The 18,053-nt window shown below is 38.8% G+C and overlaps 1 protein-coding gene across 2 annotated transcripts in view; it reads left to right on the top strand.

Moving 5' to 3' along the window:
- Positions 1-18,053, top strand: part of SLF2 (SMC5-SMC6 complex localization factor 2) — a 29,453-nt gene that overhangs the window by 3,724 nt on the left and 7,676 nt on the right. Inside the window, exons 2-15 of one of the 2 annotated variants that reach the window (XM_063163315.1) lie at positions 2,470-2,513; positions 2,996-3,150; positions 4,278-4,335; positions 4,997-6,135; positions 8,508-8,590; positions 9,565-9,675; positions 9,948-10,115; positions 12,068-12,170; positions 13,536-13,611; positions 14,891-15,032; positions 15,473-15,581; positions 16,197-16,370; positions 16,932-17,029; positions 17,648-17,735. In XM_063163315.1, coding sequence (XP_063019385.1) covers positions 2,470-2,513; positions 2,996-3,150; positions 4,278-4,335; positions 4,997-6,135; positions 8,508-8,590; positions 9,565-9,675; positions 9,948-10,115; positions 12,068-12,170; positions 13,536-13,611; positions 14,891-15,032; positions 15,473-15,581; positions 16,197-16,370; positions 16,932-17,029; positions 17,648-17,735 — 2,548 coding nt within the window. The remainder of the gene's footprint in view (positions 1-2,469; positions 2,514-2,995; positions 3,151-4,277; positions 4,336-4,996; positions 6,136-8,507; positions 8,591-9,564; positions 9,676-9,947; positions 10,116-12,067; positions 12,171-13,535; positions 13,612-14,890; positions 15,033-15,472; positions 15,582-16,196; positions 16,371-16,931; positions 17,030-17,647; positions 17,736-18,053) is intronic. The other variant, XM_063163316.1, reaches the window with a different exon arrangement.

Consider the following 18,053-nt stretch of genomic DNA (forward strand, 5'->3'; position numbering starts at 1 on the left):
TCTGGCTCAAGCCCCGGCTTGTTTTGTCGTGGTCATGCTCCGGATGTGGGTGTGCACCCTCTTCTGTCTTGGGCACATCAGAGGTTTCAACACCACACACAAAAACCCTCTCCTTGCCCCCTTCCATTGAGGGTGCAAACCTGGGCCTCAGCAGTATTGCTGGTTTGAGTCAGGGACATTTAACATTTCTGTCCCTCACTGTCTGCAAGGTTTAGGTGCAGAGAGGAGTGTGGGTGGTAACTGAAGATGAGATGTGGCCTGACAGCAGTGCTTCATGTGCAGCTGAGGCTTCAGTGGGGGAGAAAGAAGTGTACAGTAGCTCAGTTAGGAAAAGAGGAAGGGTTTGGAAGGATGGGCAGTGTGGAAAGCTCTGGGCACCGGATGATTTCGCAGCTTGAGAGCAGCCCAAGCAAGCACCGGGTGTGTCCTGAGGAATGTGAGGTGGAGAGGGCTTTGCTGTGAGCAGCTGAGGCCAGTGTGGAGTGCAGGGATGTCTATGGCAGGAAAATAAGTCAGCAGTAACAGTGAATAAACCTGCATTTAAGTCTTTGGTTCTTCTGCTGAACTGAAATACAGGAATCCTGTGTGCTGGAATTTTTCTCTTATTTGAAAGTAACTGAGTGATAAAAGCAGCAGGAGTTGTTAGGCTGCAAGTTGAACTCTACTTGAACTACAAGGCTCTGCTGAGTAAGTCAAAGATGGATTATAGCAAAACCTGGGGCTAACAACCTGAACATTAACAGTTGTTGGACTAGACAATGTTGGTGGCTTAAATATTACTTTAAAATTAATAGCAGGAGTGGACGGCCCATAAATAGTGGTGCATGACCAGTAACAACCATATTTACAACATGGACCACAGAACCAACTGAAATTCCCCCTGAAACAACCTAGGACGTGTGAATATGACCACAGAGCAGCACTGGGTAGCAAAGCAGTGAGCCAATGAAGACTGACAAGACCCCAGACTGTGAAATCACTATTGGTCTGGACTGGTGGGTACTTTAGGTTGCCCAGGGATTTCTGTTTGTGGTCCTTCTTTTGAGGCACCACCAGGTAACTGATTTGTGCCACTAAACCTGTCTAATGGAGTTGAGAGCCCGGTGTCCAAAATTTAACACTGTTGCTGTAGCATGTGGGAAGAACACACATATTTTGTCCTATGTCAAACTGAGCTGAGATAAGCTGGAGGCAGTCAGTCTTTGACAAGTAGTTTCTCTGCTTTCTTTGGTAAGCCAAACCCAGTTCTGTGCACCGACAGTTTCTGATTACAGGTTACTTTTGACTCAGTTACAGTATCTTCAAATATCAGTGCTTGCCAGTGTCCTGATTTAAGAAGTATCACTGCATTATGAACAGCTTTTTGTATTTCTGTAGGTGCTAACAATGCAAAAGCTGTGTCAGAAAATGAAAAATTGATTGTTACAATCTTAAAGAAAGATTCAAAATGAGATCCAAATTAATTTCATTTTTTGAAGTTTGTCATCTTCGTATTCTGCGCACAGTCCTGATTAAAAATAACCACAGTGGGTTCTTCTGGCCTAAACTTCGAATATGGTTACTGAATCTTTGGGGCCACAGTCATGTATGGATACTTGTATATGTTAGCTTAGTTTCTGCAGTAAGTAGATTTTGCCTTTGTTATCACTGTTACTCAGGCAACAACAATGTAACTTTGCCTTGGAAGGCACAGAAAGACAATGAAACTTGGAACAAACCTCTGCTGTTCTTGCAACAACGTGAACAGCTGTGTTCTCGTCAATACTTTGCTTGAACTTCCAGGCATTTCCAAAGCAGGCACTCAGTATAGCCTTAAAGTCTTTGCAAGCTGCATGGAGGAAGGTGAAGATACCAAATTCACAGATTCTGATGTGTTTGGTTGCTCAAAGTGCGCCTTGTTCAGCCAACCTGCCTGTTTTTAGAAGTGGTGTTCTTCAGTGGAGAGTGACCTGGTGTTCTCATGCCCCACTTGTTCTTGCCAAAGATAAAACCTCTGATTTCAAGCTAGTAATTACCTTGTAGGTGGCTGTGGGCTGCTCTCTGTTGGAAGCTGGGTGAGATAGATGCCAGCTTGGGCTATCAGCTCAGAGTGATGGTGGACATGTTAAATGACATCATGTCATCACATAATGTGCTGGTGAGGTCTCACCTAGGATCTGACTGCAGGTGAGGTCAGTCCCATGCAGGACAGCTTTAGTTTAAGGTGGAAAGGTGGTTAAGATTTACCAGGATTATAAAGAAAACAGTTGGAGTGAGGAACCTGACAGGTTTGACTTCATCAGCCAAGCAGAGCGAAGGCTGGAAGGTGAAGACAATGATGATACTTTTTCTGATTTATCAGAAATAAGAGCTGCTGGCACTAAAGAAAATCTGTAGAAGTAATTTATAGTATTTTAATTATGTAACATTCACTGAATGGGCATTTATTTATTGTTCTTTTATAAAGATGAAATTATGTTTTCTCTTCAGAAACCAGTTGATTACAGAGTTCTTCAAGCCAGTTTTAAGTCCAGGTAAATATGTTTTTTTTCTTAGTGGAAGATATTTATATGAATTTTAATTATGTAAGCATGCAGAATGATAATCCAATTTCATTCTGTAGTGGAGCAGCAATATAATGAGTATAGCTTACCAAATGTGTCAAAATGAGCACATTTAAATTTTTTTCTAATAATGTAACTGAAAATATCCATTTCCTGTTTTAATTAATTTCTTTAAATAGTGATGTAATTATTATTCAAGTTCTGTCTCATGCTTAAGGCAGATTGTTTATAACAACTGAAGCTGCATCATAGGTCATGTGATTCTTTGCATGGCAGTAGCAAAACTGGATGATTAAGTTAATTAATTTTGGATTATATGTGTGTGAGAGAGAAAATATCAAGTAATAGAGTATAATAGGGTTTGTTGTTTTGTTTTTGGTTAGGTTTGTTTTTTCCCAATATAGTTTTTGTGAGTAATTGGTCTTTTTTTCTCCTACACCATGTCCATAAAGACAGAACTGTGCTGTCCTCACCAGACAAAGGAAATGTAAAAGATGAAGGAATGGGACTGTCTGTCTTATGCACTGAAGGTTTTGAAAGGAGTTCATCTTCTCCAAAGAAGGTCAGAAGAAAAAGATGCCAGACCAAACACCAAGTGAGTCCTGTGGTTAGGTGTCTTTTGGAGAAGAATGGAGGAAAAGGACAGTGCAAACATGGCAGAGTGTGCAGGGCCCTGGGTTTGTTGTAGGCAAAAGTTGTGATTCAGAAGCTCCTTGTTGCTTCAGGGTCTCAGGGGCATTCCTTGACCAAAAAGAAAAGGATTGCCTAGCCAGAACAGGGAAGAAATGAGAAGTGCCTGGGTGAAAGGAGAGCACCATTGTCTTATGGAAATAGTTGAGAAGAGTGACTCCATGGATCTCACAGACTCTGACAAATGGGTTTCACCTGCAGAAGCTGATATTTGTAAAGCCTGGGCTGGAAGAATGGCACTGTGAGCATCACATCTCTGTGCTCAAGCCAGACTTCTCCACTGCCCTGCTCTCCCACTGATCCTGCATTTAGGTTGTCACTGGAAGCTCTCTGCAGAGAAAGGGAATGGGAGAAACAGAAATTGAAACAATCTAAGCCATATCCTGTAAAACCATTATAAGGAACAAATGTTTTGTATCAGATGTTTTTAAAGGAGTTATTAAAGGTGGAAATCACTGACCCATTGTGCATATGAATTTTTAAATTTTTAGATTTTTAAAATTTTACACAGCAAGATCAGATTCTTGGTGCTGCCTTTTTCAAATGTAACACCAGTTTATGTTCTTTTCCTTTTCCTATTCCTTTTTAAGTTTTAGGTCATGCTTGGGTAAGCTGGTTCTTAATAATTTTACAATCAATGAAAAAGCAGGGGAAATATTCTGGGCTAGATGCAAGCATGGAAATGCAACAGAAATTGTAACTTGAAATTGTATTTTGTAGGAAAAGATGCCTTTATCTTAAATACCTTGTCTTGTGTGTTCTTTCAATGTAGCTTAGGGAGCAGACTGGCAAATTTCTGCTATTTAGAAGTTGCAGTTAAGAGCAGTTCAGATTTATACATTTAAGCCACAGTATTTAGATAGAGATGGGAGGGGTCCTATTACAAATGGGGACATCTTTGCATCTGTGTTTTAAATTTGTCTTGAAAATAGGTCCATTAACATATGTCTGGGGGTGTGTAGAACTAAGTCTTTGCTAGGTTCAACATTGGTTTTTAAAAGTATACTATTAATTTTTTTTTTCTCCCTCTATCTTTATTTTTAGGGAAATGGATGTCCTGTAAGAAAAAGAATGCCTTTTGGTTCAAGGGAGATTGCCTCAGGTATGAGCATTGCTGTTAATATAGAATTAATTAATTGAATTCATCACTTCATGTCTATTTTTAAGGGCATTTTTCTTTGAAATTGTTTTCTATTTTCTTTCACTTAAACAATAATCGCTACTGAATAGTCAATATTATTTCTCATATATGGCAAGATTGAAGAGTAATTTAGGATTTTAGTGTAAAACACATTAATTAGAATTTGTGATATTTCATTGCCTTAAAACCTTGATTCCAGATTTTTTTATGGTTTCTCTTATGTTTTGGATAATCTACATTTTCTGTGGTGGTTAATAAATTGTGCCTTTTAGCTTAATCCAGAAAGAATATTCTTGTTGAACCAAACACTAAAGTTGAGCTGGTGTTTTGTTTTTGCTTTTTGACCTTTTTAACCACATAATTTTGTTCTATGTGTGGTAAAGTGGAATCTAAAAAGCTTGAGGTAGGTCAGTAGGAAGATGAACTTTAAAAAGGGGATCTATGGCTGTGGAAACTCATCAGACTCTTTGCTGCTGTAGTCCTAGTTGACTTAAAAACAGAAATCAGTTTCTAAAATGGAAAGCTGTTCCTTTTTTTTTTTTTTTAAGACAATTATTGTTACAGTTTTGATTTTTTTAAACATGATAATGATGTTTTATCTTTTTTCTCCAACACATCATAGATGACCCATCTCAAACAAGGCTAACTCAGATTTTAGAACAGGAGGCATCTTCTCCACAGGCATTTAGACCATCATCTGAGATGGCCTCTGGGGCGCCAAAGAGCCCAGCTGTTTCTTCGCACTTCCTTAAGGCATCCTTTGGGCTATCCAAACCAAGAGACTCTCCTGTGAAGAGAAAACACTCTGCCATGAGTGTGGATGTAGATGGGTCAGATCAATGTGAAGTGAACGACCCTGCTTTTAGTAGATCACCAAAATGCAAGAATTGGAGGTGTGGTTTTGTAAAAAATATCTTTTTAAAGTCTCCTCATGATGATGTTCTGCAGCTCAAGGAGCCTGCTGCCCTGTCTGGACATGATTTGACTCTTTCAGAGGAATTCCTCAACTCAAACAATGAAAAGGAGAAAAGTAATTACTCCACTGTAGGTTTGTCATCTTCATATTCTGCACACAGTCCTGCTAAAAATAACCACATTTCTGTTGTGGATACCAAAGAGAATCAATTGCAGCTGGCTAACTCATGCTTTTTCGTGGAAAAGCCACTTCACTTTTTTCAGGAAAAAAGTACTGTGTTGCCTTCTCCCCACCACTTCACACAAACAAAAAGCATGAAATCCCCTCTCCAGGCTGCTGGCTTACCTCAGGTATTGGATGTTAGGAAAGAGCAAGATAAAAGACCAGAAAGACATGAATGGAATAAAGGACACAGTATTCAACCCAGCAACAGTTTTTCAAATACAGTCCAGGAGATTTCTGAAAATACTCCTGATTGCTGTAGAATGGAAATCTCTGCCAAACTTGGACTGTCCCCAGAGACTGGCAAAAGTGTTCCCCCTTCATTGCCTTTGGAAGAGTCTTTTATGGACAGCAGCCACGAGTCTTCACAACCCTCAGGAGAAGTGGAAGTTAAAAGGAACTTTACACACAAGTCCAAGCTGAGCAGAAAATGGCAAAGCAGCTCTGAGAGTGAAGATGATGTTTTGGAATGCATTCTAGATGATGATGAAGAAGAAAAAGAAGAAGCATTAATGCCACTGCACAAAATGCTTAGTTTAAGTCTCAAACCACAGGCAAGAACCCTGGAGGACTCCTTTGACAGTGTTTCTCAGGACACTCTAACTCCATTACTGAAGCTTCATGTAAGTTGGCTAAAAACCAGAAGAAACACATTCTTTCAAGTATCCTTTTACAGATGTTATGTGTAAGAAAAGTAATAGAGATTTTAGCACAGTGCAGGGCCCAGTGGGTGCTAAGTTATTACCCCATATTTCAAATTTTAGGAGAATGAAATTTTATATAGTAAGGATATACCACCAAAACACAGACAGATGCCCAGGGGAATGGAGACATCTCATATTCAAAAATAAAATTGCTCCAACCTCACCTGTTCATCTGGCACATACAGACAGCAGCTTGTTGAGGTGTGCCACAGAACTAATTTATACTATTTAGCTCAGTTTTATAAACAATAGCAAGCTACTTGAGCAGCTAAGATGTTCAGTGGTCTTCTAGTACCTATTCAGTCAGGATGTGTGTGACTAATTGGTAATAGTTACTTTACATTAATTTTAGTCAAAAATGTACCAACCCTCAGCCACCTCTTGCTGATTCTCATTATGCCATTAAAGCTATAGCAGAGTATAATGAGATAGCAGATAATCAGCTCTATGTTGTGTTTTTATATGATTTTCTCCCTTATTCATAATGCATGATAATTCAGAATTATTTGCCTGCAAAGCTGCTTACTTGGCTTAAGGGTCCTGTGCTGCTGTGCAGTTACAGTGTAGTTGGAGCAGGGATGTTACTGTGCTTGTCCTGGGAATGCCTGAAGGATGGTTTGTGCAGCCAGATTGATTTAGCTCTGTCCCTTCTGCTTGTTTTTAGGAGTTCTGTTTTTGCTCTTTCCCCCCCCACAGTTAGGAGGCTACATTTAGAAAATGTGTGCAGTCTAATGTTTTTGTTTTCCTAGTCAGGTATGATTTTGATGAGCTGAAGTTAACTGGATGAAATTGATACAGACATTTAGAGATCTGTGTGCTAGACTCCAGTCATATATCCTTGCCACAGTCTGTGATTGTCAGAGATCTGAGTGTAAGTGTAGTGTTTTCTTTGAGGTTGTATTTCATGGAAATTGGAAGTATTTTAGTATTTCAAAAAGCTGAATGAATTCTGATCACAGGGGATAGATGATGTCTTTAAATCCCTGTGTACAGGATATTATGGTGATGAATTAATTCTCTTGTCTTTGCTTTTCTTGCTTTTCTTTTCACTGCCCTGCCCCACTGGCTGGGGAGGTGACTGAGCTGTGTTGTGGTGCTTAGCTGCTGGCTGAGGTCAGCCCATCACGAGTTTCTAGAGTGGAAAACAAACAGTAGAATACCTGTATAAATTCTCTCTTCTGCCTTCCCCTCTCCTCATGCTTTTCAATCTCTGATAGTGTTTATTTGTTGACTGAGTTACTGTCTCCATGGGCAGATGTTGAGCAGCCATAATTATTTAATCTGTCTTTATGAGTCTGTAATCAAGAGTGTTATAGATCAGACTTGTGGAGTTTCATATGTATTTCACAATCTCAGCCAACATGACTACCTGATTAATGGTTAAGCCTGATAAACACAGCAGCAAATGCTTGTGGGACATGTGTGTGACCACAACATTTGGCTGGCCTGTTCCTGATAAAATTAATGGCCAAGTAAGATAGAGCAGTTAAGAACAGTCCTAACATTGCCATGACCATGATTTTTGCATATATCCACGTTCTTCTCTTGTAAGAAAAGATGTATGTGTACATTGGAATAAAGGTTTGATTCCCTGTTTTTTCAACACTTTACTTGGCAAATATTGACCAAATATAAAGTAAGCTAAGAAGTCTTGCAGATTTCCCACACAAAGACATGCTGCTTGTTACATTTAAGAGATGACTGAATACCAGGGTGGCATCAAAAGAGCTGTGCTTGTCCAAAGAATGGAATCATGGCCATGAAAGTTTTCAAATCTGTTGTCTGCTACAAGCTGAATGAAAGACTGGCTACTGAAAAACAAGCTGCTAGCAACATTTGTTAAAACTTTTTGTGTGTTGTTCTGTTTATTAGTGCCTTACTTTGGTTTTATATTGGGATTTTGATTGGGAGTTTTCTTTTGTTTGATTTATTTAGAGATCATTTAGCAAACACTGGAATTTTGCACTCTAGGGACTCTGAAAGTAAAAGAACTCAGTAATTTTTGGAGGTTCTTGTCTCATGCACAAGAATGGGGGTTCCCAGCATCTCAGTGGATGATAATAATGGTAGAGTTGTGAGGTAAAAGGCTTCTGATGATAATGCTCATGTAAAATTGTCAAGGGACTGAGAAACCTAAACTGATAATCATCCTGTTTTGCAGGATCTCCTTTACGTTTATATCTGCATGTAAAATACCATTAAAATTAGAAGAGGTTTCTGTTTTGATTATTGTCTAATAATGAATTGATGGCTTATGGTATTTTTTAAATGTCTTGCTATTTTATTTACAGCTTTCTAAGGCTCCTGTTATAAGCAAGGTGTCCTACGTGAACAGCTTAGATCATCTCTTTGAGGAGAATGAAGAAGATGGAAGGTTTGTTTCTTAAAGCTGGTTTGAAAAATGTGGGATGGTGTTGTAGAAGCTTGGATTTGCCTTGTCTCCCCAGAACTGATGGAGTTTGATTAGCAGCAGGCTAAGCTTTGCCTGCTGATGCCACCAACATACAACTGAATGACAGGACCTACAAGTGTTGCTCAAATGGTAAAAGCTGAATGACAGGCTCTCTCCAAGCAACAAGGAATGATTTGTGCTACATCTGTTTATCCCTGCAGAGCCAGGCTAAATTTACTGATGCCTTCGTTTTAGGTCACTGAGCCAGCTAGCAGCTGCTGGTCAGGCATGAAATAGAAATATTTATGTAGACTGACTGTAGTAGCTTTTTCAAAGGCATTTGCAGCTCAGTATTGGTTGCCAGATTTTGCAGGCTATGGGTGTCTTGAGTAGTTACACAGGTCAGTGAACAGAACTAATGAGTATTCTTACAAGAGATCTTTTGGGTAGGAAGTGAAATGTGGTTTATGTGTTAATGGCAAGTGGTGGTTATGAGTATGTGTTTAACTGCTTATGTGATTAACTGTTTTGATTAAAGAATTTGACCCTGGTAACTATGTGCTTCCTGCCAATGGAGTAGCAGATACTCCTGTAACTAACAGTGTTTACCAAATAAAATACTTGTTTGGTGCTTAGAAAAAAGTAAACATTCAGCCATAAGATCAAAAGTTTTGTGTAATTACAAAAACTTTATCAGAGGTTCGTTGAGTATTTGTGTCTGACAGGCCAGTAATTGATTGATTGGTTGTGCTGTTGGGAATTCATTAGGTTTTGGGAAAAAATACTTTGTGTCTTGGAATAGCAAGATGCTTGAGTTTTACACAGATGCAATGCTTCACATGGTTTTGCTGTGTGTAAATGGCTCCTGACTCCAGGGCTCACATTCAGAGCTTGGGTTTTGTTGATTGTGCTGTAAATATTAAATGGTGATGTATGCTCTGCTGCTGTTATTTCAGGTTAGAGGAAATAGTGAAGCGGTTACAGGAAGACATAGAAAGAGAGGAAAATGCTTCAGATGGAGAAAAAGAGGACAATGCCAATGGAGATGATCTCCCAGAAGAACACAGGTCCTTGCAACTCCAAAACCAATGAAATACTGATCTTTGCTTTTCTAGCCATTTTTTCCCTTACCTCTCTCTGTTTCCAACAATTGTTAATATGTTTAATGAGAACCATTTTAAAATCTTTTGGGATTGGGTTGATTTCCTTGGGTGCAACTGTATTTTAACAATTCAGCTTTCACCTAAGACTAATGTGTTCATAATCTACAAATAACTTTCTCAAGCAGGAAATAGCTTCTCAGTATTTGAATTGATAGAAGCAATTTTGAATTTTACAGGGCCTTTATGAAGAGATTTTCAGTAGCAACTTATGTCATACCCGACAAACACCCTGGAGAAGATTTATTTGATTTATCAGCTGCTGGGAAAATCTTCACTCAACATAACCTTGACTTGAGGAATTTTCACTTTGTCCCTCAAAATCGTATAGAATATCTGCTTGTGAAGTAAGAATATGCTCTTCACTTTGCTGTGTTTACTTGTACAATTTTCTTGTTATTTTTAGCAGTTTTAAGGTACTGTTTAATCTTTGCATGCAAATGATCTCTGTCTTACTAAATAGGCAAGACTTTCCTTTCCTTTCCCTGGAATTTTCCTTTCTGGGTTAGCTATACAGAAGAGTAAATTGTAATTTGAAGCTACCTTCTTTCCTCCTCTGGAATTCTTGAAAAACCTCTTAAATGAGACATGAGGAAAACCAGCTGTTCTGGCCACTTCCATATTTCTACCACACTGGGCTGTCGTTGATAACCTTACCACTTTGTGGGAGACAAAAGCAGAAGTGAAATGTTATAATGAACACAAGCTTAACCATGTGCAGACTGAAAGACCTTTGTGGTTACCTGTTTGTGACCTTCTAGTGTTTCATTATGTCTGCTGAAAGACTTTTGGTGCTTCCAAGCTGGATGGGCCTGGCACTTGGGGCTCCCTCTGATGAGGATTGCAGAGGGTCAGGATCTCTCACATCTGTTAGATTCAGTCACTGAGCCACTGGTGTGTCTCTGTGTACATAAACAACTGCTCTGCAACCCACAGGCATTGCTGCTCTATATTTATGGGGCTGTCACACTACAGATAGCTGGACAAATACTTGCCTACTCACAAGTGAAAATCCTGAAAATTTCTGGGTATTTCATTTGGTATTTTATTCCAAACATGCACTGGGGGAACTGAGAGAATTCAGTTCCTCTTCAAGGATTTTTATGTACATGAGTATGTGTGGTGGTGGGTGTGAAGAGGTGGAGAGTGACTTCTCATCTCTTGAGGAAGTGGTGGTTGTGATACACTCCTTTGGCTTCAGGCCTTTCTATTAATGTTTTGAAGATCACAAGGGTATGAGCTTCAAAAGCATCTTGTAAATCAGTGACTAGAGGAATGAGGATTAAACTGATCATCCCTTGCAGAAGGCAATTATGATTTAATTGCTTATGCATTCAGCCCAGTTGGCAGGGCTGGCACAGACTGGCTGCCCAGTTGGCACAGGGAGGTCTTACCAGTCAGGCAGGTAGAGGGTATATGTGGGAGTTAGGACACAGTTACCTGATTTAGCAGACAGAGAGAATAGAGGAGACTAAAGAAGGGTGTGGGGGAAACAGGATGTCTTTAATTCAGCTGCTTATGACATCCCTAACTTTCTAATGAAGAATCATAGAGTATCCTGAGTTGGAAGGGACCCACAAGGATCATCAAGTCCAACTCTTAAGGGAGTGCTCCATTTGGGATTTGAACCCATGAAATTGGTGTTACCAGCCCCCTGCTCTGACCAGCTGAGCTCATCCTGGTGACTAAAGCTCCAATAATTCAGTAGTAGCAATGGCACACTTTCTGTTATCCCAACAGCTACTGTTTACACCCCACAAATTTACACAGTGAGATTATGCTGTGGGATTTTAATTGCATTAGTTTGCCCTCCAGTCCCTTTATTTAAAAGGGAATTTAAAAAATTTTGAAAACAATATTTTTTTCTCTTATTCTGTTGGTGGAGGTCATTGGATAGTTTAATAGTTTTTTAGTCATTTAATAGTCTCATTGAGCATAGCAGGCTGTCTGTGTAGTCAGGCATAGTGGTTCATAGTACAATAGTGTAAATCAATGTTTGTTTGAAACTATTATTCCCTAATAATGCAGATGTTTCCAGACTGTATAGTATGGCTTTATAGAGAGAAAGATAGTTGTTCTAAAGGACATTTGTAAAGTTGATTGCTATTAAAAATCGAGGCTTGATTACTATGACATTTTATATAAGTAATAGCATAACACCTGTTTTGCATATTCAGATCTTTCTTTGCTGTTGATGATGATCTGAGGGATGAGGAATTTCTTATGTTTTTGTGAAAGTGATGATGCAACCGCTAATCAATTTTCATCCTCTTCCTTGCTCCTGTTTTTCTCTTTACAGTTCTAGTATATCACAGCAGCTTTTTTTAGTTGTTAATGGCATTCTAAGTTCTGCTTACCATGATACACCTTGTCCCATACCAGTTCTGAAGTGGCTGTTCCAGGTTAGTCTGTGCTATTCATGCAGTTATCATAACTCTGTGTGTGTGCAATGTTTTTCCTGGAAGCCAGTTGAAGAACTTTGTGAATCTGTTCCATTAACAACTTTTAAATTGGATATTATTTTCTCTCCTGGGTTCTGATTTGTTCTCCCATCTGAAGCACTTTGATTGTCACTAGGAGTGAAACAATTGAGAGCCTTTTCTCCACACTGAGTGAATGCAAAACTATGTGTCCATGTTCATATATGCTACTGCATTGACAAAGGACACAGTAAATGAGGAAAGGTGCTGTGGGCCACATCATGAGCAAATGTATATCTTATTTCCTTTCACTCTTAGAAAAACAATACGTGCTGCAGTATGCAAAAGTGCAGAAGTACCATTTTCTACATATATACAATCTTCTAAATCATCAGTGATGCCAGCATTGTCAGAAAATTTTCATTTGGAAAAGGTACCTTATGGCTCAGGAAGAAGCCTGGAGTCATGTTCAAAGGAAATGTGGTGACTCTCTCCTTTCAAGATATCTGTGTCAGTCTCTGAATCACCAGGAATTTACACAGTGCTGTTACTCACAAAAATGCCTCCCTCCAGTCTCCATTCTGTTATTAATTGCCACATTCTAACTGCACCTGAAACAAAAAAGAAATCTGGACCACCTGGGAAATTGCAGCTTCAGTCTGTTGACTGACTTTCTACATTTGCCAAAAGCAAACATTCTGCTTTTCCATGTCCTTCCCTCCAGCCAGTTAAAAAATTGCTTTCCTCCTTTCTGTGAGCTCTGGTGTTCCACTAACAAGGAAGAAGTGTGAGCCAATTGAGATCACTTGCAGAGCAGGAAACTTTCCAGCACCTGGGGGAGAAAAAGAAGTTTTTGTTGGGCCAGTGAAGTGCTCCAGGAAATCTGAACTGTACTTTGTGGTCATGCTTTTGTAGTTAAGAGTTATATGAAAAACTGAGAATTCATTGTTTGGGTTTAGTATTGCATATGTCCAACTTGTCTGTGACTGGAAAAGGGTGTAGTTAACTCTGTTGCCTTCACTCCTGCTCAGGGAGCTCAGTTTGATCACAGATACAAATGGGCTCCAAAGGGGAATGTGATACTTTCTATTCTCTTAACCCTCAGAACTTGTTATAAACCAATGTGGGGTTACAGCATTCTGATACTGTAAATAATTAATTTTTGATTCTTCCTTTAGAGGAGTTAGGTTTTTTGTTTGTTTGTTTTTTAATCTGTTACTCATTTTACTCTGCTGGGAAGTTTGGTGTTGATTTTGTTCTGGTTTGATGTGGGGGCTTTTTTGTAATTAAAAGAAATTGATGCCATCGTGCAGCTTGGTTTTTGATGCATAGCTTCTCTGTTCACAGATGATGTCTATTCATCCTGACCATTGTGTTTCCACCAAGATCTTGGACAGATTGATGGAGTTATCACTAAAAAACTGTAAGCATTTGAAGGATGGAAAACTGACCACCTGAGTGAAAGCACTTTTCCTCTCATCAGCTTAGAAAAGTGTTAGTGAGGAATTAAAAGGCACTAATTCTGTTGGGTGATTTTGGCTTGAATTTAGGCTCTAGTTTTACTAATGTAATGCAGAAATGGTGGGGGCTGGCCTTCACTGAGTGTGTGCAACCTGTATCACAGTGTATGGTCCTGGCACATACCTCCAAAGTAGTGCATCCAGTACAGAGCCTTTTAAATTCACTCCTGGTGTTTCACAAATAGAATTAACCTGAAGAGAAGCTCAGTCTGCTCAAAAGTTTACCTTCCTTTCCATCTTTTACTTTGGATGATGCAGACATTTGTAACTTAAGAATTACAAGATGTTTTTCACATTGTCATTCCCAGTATGTAGCACTTCATGATTTCTTTTCCAGATAAATGACAAAAATGAAGTGAATCATACACCTGCACAGAAACACTTTGAAGGATCTGCTTCAGCCCACAGTGCTTCTAATGTCTTCTGTGTTTTGTCTTCTTCCTTTGTCTGTACTCAAATATTTCTCCACTACAAGTTCCTTTGTATGTTCCCCATGTCTTCATTCAGATCCATCAAAAGTGATATTCATTTAAGACTACCAGTTGACATTGTTAAAGTAATGTGGTTCTCTTGAAGTATTTGCTCAGGCCTGTCCAAACTGTATCCTGTATTTTAATTCTTGTTTGAAATCAGAGCTGGTATCAGAGGCAATGTAGCCTCCTTTATTTTATGCCTTGCTGGCATTAGGCTTGATTCTGAATGAACAATTCAAGATAATGAATGAGCATTCAAATAATTAAGGCTGGGAGTTCCTTGTTTACCACTTCTGTTCCAGAAACCTTGCCTGTTTTCAAATCTTCCTTAGCTTCTCTTCTAGTCCCACTGTGATAACACCCTCACCTTTGCCTACACAGGCAGTAATTTGTGTTCTTAGACAAAAATATTGCTTTGTTGCTTGTTATGCTGTTTGTGATGAAAGAGAACTATGACAGAAAATGGGTGGAACTTGAAAGCAATTGACTTGTTATGTAGGCAAGATGTGTCCCTAGTGTAAGATACTGTATTAGACTTTTTTTCCTCCCTCCTTGTTCTGAAAATAAGCTTACTGTTTAATGTACTGATTGCTCTGAGATGAGAGCTGGTAGAATTGATGCAAACTGCTAAGCTTATTTGTTTGCCTTAAAAGGAACTAATGCTAAGAACTAAATTTAAACTAATCCATTCCATGTCTTTTATTTGTAGCTTCCATCAGTGATGAGCAGCTTAAACCATGGATTCCTTCAATAGCTGATATATCAACTGTTTTTGTCAATATGGGTGTTGGGTTCAGATCTCTCTTTCCATTGCAACATCTTCAACCCCCCTTCAATGAGCATGATATTTTGTAAGTGTTTTCCTTTTGATTTATTTTCCTAGATACTGTGAAAACAAGTTGGTTTTTTTTTTCTCAGAATCTAGAATCAGAAGTTTCTTCTTTATTTCCTTTCCCATACTCTATAAGTTCTTGGCTCAGATCTTAGTGAGAATAAATAACTCTGGAATTCAAGCAATGCCTTCTAGGTAAGGATTCAGCAAACCAGAGCATTGTCCTTGTCCTGCATCTTCCTAGTGAGGGTTTGCAGGAATACTGGCTAAATAGCTGGGCAAAGTGATTGTCTGCAGGTGGAGTTAGATGTGTGTGTTGGGTGCTCTGGAACTGAGGAGTATTTTGATTTCAAGGCATTTTGACACATGCAGGATTTTTTTCCTTCAGTTTGATGTCAATAAACCTCTGTGGGCTTTTGAATAGTTCATTTTTTGCTCAGATTGTCTTCCTTCTATTAGAAGTCAGGTGCAAGAGTCAGCAAGTCAACAACAGCCAAGAGGAGATGAAGCCACTGCCAGTCCAGTGTTCCCCAATCTACTTGAAAACAATTTAATTAATGTGATTAAGGTGAGAAAACTCCAAGGTTTTTGTGGGTTGGGTTTCTTTTTGTGTATGTGTGTGTTTATTTTTGGGAGGGAGGGATAGGGTTTGCCATCTAGTCCTGAGCATGTGTTTGAGTAGATGCTCTCCTGAGACTTCAGCTTCACATTCAGCAGAATTTATTGCAGGCATTTTGCAAACTTCAGTTTCTTGTCTTCCATTGGCTTCACTCCCAACTGCAGAGTTTTTCTGCTTCCCTTATACAGCTGTGGCACTTCATAGAATATTTTGGCTCCCTCACATAGAAGAAACTATCCACTGATTTCAGTTTTCAGTATTACTGAAGTATTTAGAAAATATTTTGGCCTTTCCTTCAATTAAAGGAGGATTATCTATGTAGCAAAGAAAGATCTTTCCTCCTCCAGTAGTATCTGGGCAATATTGCCATTGCTCAAAAAAAGAGTCTCCAGCAGTTATTAAAATAAAAGGGTGGTGTTGCTGGGAGAGAGGGACATGTTAGTAGACAAGTGTTGCCAAAACAGTACATCATTTTACTGTGAGTGTGGAAAACTTAAGTTCTCATCATGCTTCAAAATAAGCTGAAATAATTCCATATTTTAATGCTATGTATTTCTTTTAAAGTTTCTAGTTTTCTGTACATCAGTAATTCACGATGGATATACTGACCAAGAAATATGGCTGCTGCTTATATTGCTATTTAAAATAAGCTTGGAGAAACAGTTAAAACCTTTTCTGACAGATTTTCAGTGCCTTTTTTTCAAGCTTCTGATGAATATAAAAGACTGGGATACAAAGGTAACGTCATAAATTTATTGTACTAGATTTGTGAAACTGCAATTTCTGTTTGAAGTTTTCTTTTTTCTTTTTTGACGTATCAGAAAAGTACTGGCTGAAGACATAATGCAGAATTTTCAATAATAGTACAAATAATAATATGAAAAATTCAAAGCTTTGTGTTTGTGTGAGATTTAGGAAGTGGGTGGGTACACTGAGAGGGTTTTTGTTGCATGACATTGAGTTGCCTGTCCTCTTCTACAAGTTTGTTTATCTTAAGATTATGTGTGCTAAAATAGCTGTATGTTTAAAATGGCAGTCTGAAAGAATGAAGAAATTATTGCACTATGCTGGTAAGCTGTCATTAAAAACATTCTGATCTCAACTACCCTGCTTTAAGTTGTATTTAGCAGACTCACCTGCTGGTGCAGCACAGACATTTTTATGTACGTCATCTCTTGTTAGATCAGTTCCTTGTATCAATTATGCCGCCTGTGTTTCTGGGGAGTAGGCGTGTGCTCCTTTGCAACTAAAGCAAACAGCCCTTCTTCAGTTTCAGGATGTTTTGTTGTTCTTTTGAAGATGCCTGAGCTGTGCCTGTCAGTGAGTGAGCTCTCCAGCAATCCCCACAACCTCCTGTGGCTCGTTCAGCTGGTGCCCAGCTGCATCGCGCGCGGACGGTAATGACGCTGTCGTGTCAGAAATGCCTACATCGTTCACACTTAAAAAACAAAAGGGATTTGTTTTCTCCTATGTTACAGATGTATGTGCAGCCCTTGGTGTGCATGTATAGCTTCCTGATCACCTCTGCTGTGAAAAAGGGTTGTTAAATCCTTTATGTAGTTTCTGGGCTGTGGGTTCTTGGTGCACTGTCGCAAAGGAAGGCTTAGCTTCAGGTTCTGACATCCATCACTCTTATCCTTGTCTGAGTGACCAAGATTTAAATTTTCTTTGGGTGATTCATGTCTGCTTCTAAGTATTATTCTGAGTTGTGTATCTTTGAAATTAATAAACTATAATGTGAGTGAGTGAGCAGAATTAGTTAGGTTGTTACCTTCAGGCTTGGAGACAAGTATCTAGCATTGTTTACTTGTGCAGAAGCTGAGCTGCAATGAGATTAAGGATACTTCTGTTTTACTAGATAACTTACTGGTTTATATAGCACCTATATTCAGAAAATCCAGTTTAATATTTGCAAGCAAGTTTATGTCTAAGGAAGACAGGCATAGCCTCACATACTTTGTAGAAACTGTGGGTTTAAAAAATTTTAATGGAAATAATTTTTAATTGTTTTTCAGGGAAGTAAAAAGGCACCTTAGCCTAGTGATAATTGCAAAATTTGTTCATAAGAAGCATGTAGAAATACCTCATGACAGTGACAAGCAGGTACTGCTTACATGTATTGTCTTTGTAGAATTTGAAAGTTCAGAAAACATTAATATTGTATGCTTGTGTTTTATGTTTTAATATTGTACGCCGGTTTTCAAGAACTTTGCCAAATGACCAATTAATAATTTTCTGTTTAGATTAGTGTTAAAAGTGCATTTGCACATGTGTGTAATCTGCATGTTCTGCAGCTTGTGCTTGTTTATATGCCTAGACATTAGTTTTAGTCATTAGAAAGAAGTCTACACTTCTTTGAGTCTTCCTTTTGTAATCATGTGGAGACACTGTTTTCATAGGTTTGATCTTTTATTGAGAAAG

This window comes from Melospiza melodia, chromosome 9 (genome assembly GCF_035770615.1).
Source record: "Melospiza melodia melodia isolate bMelMel2 chromosome 9, bMelMel2.pri, whole genome shotgun sequence".
Taxonomy (NCBI): domain Eukaryota; kingdom Metazoa; phylum Chordata; class Aves; order Passeriformes; family Passerellidae; genus Melospiza; species Melospiza melodia.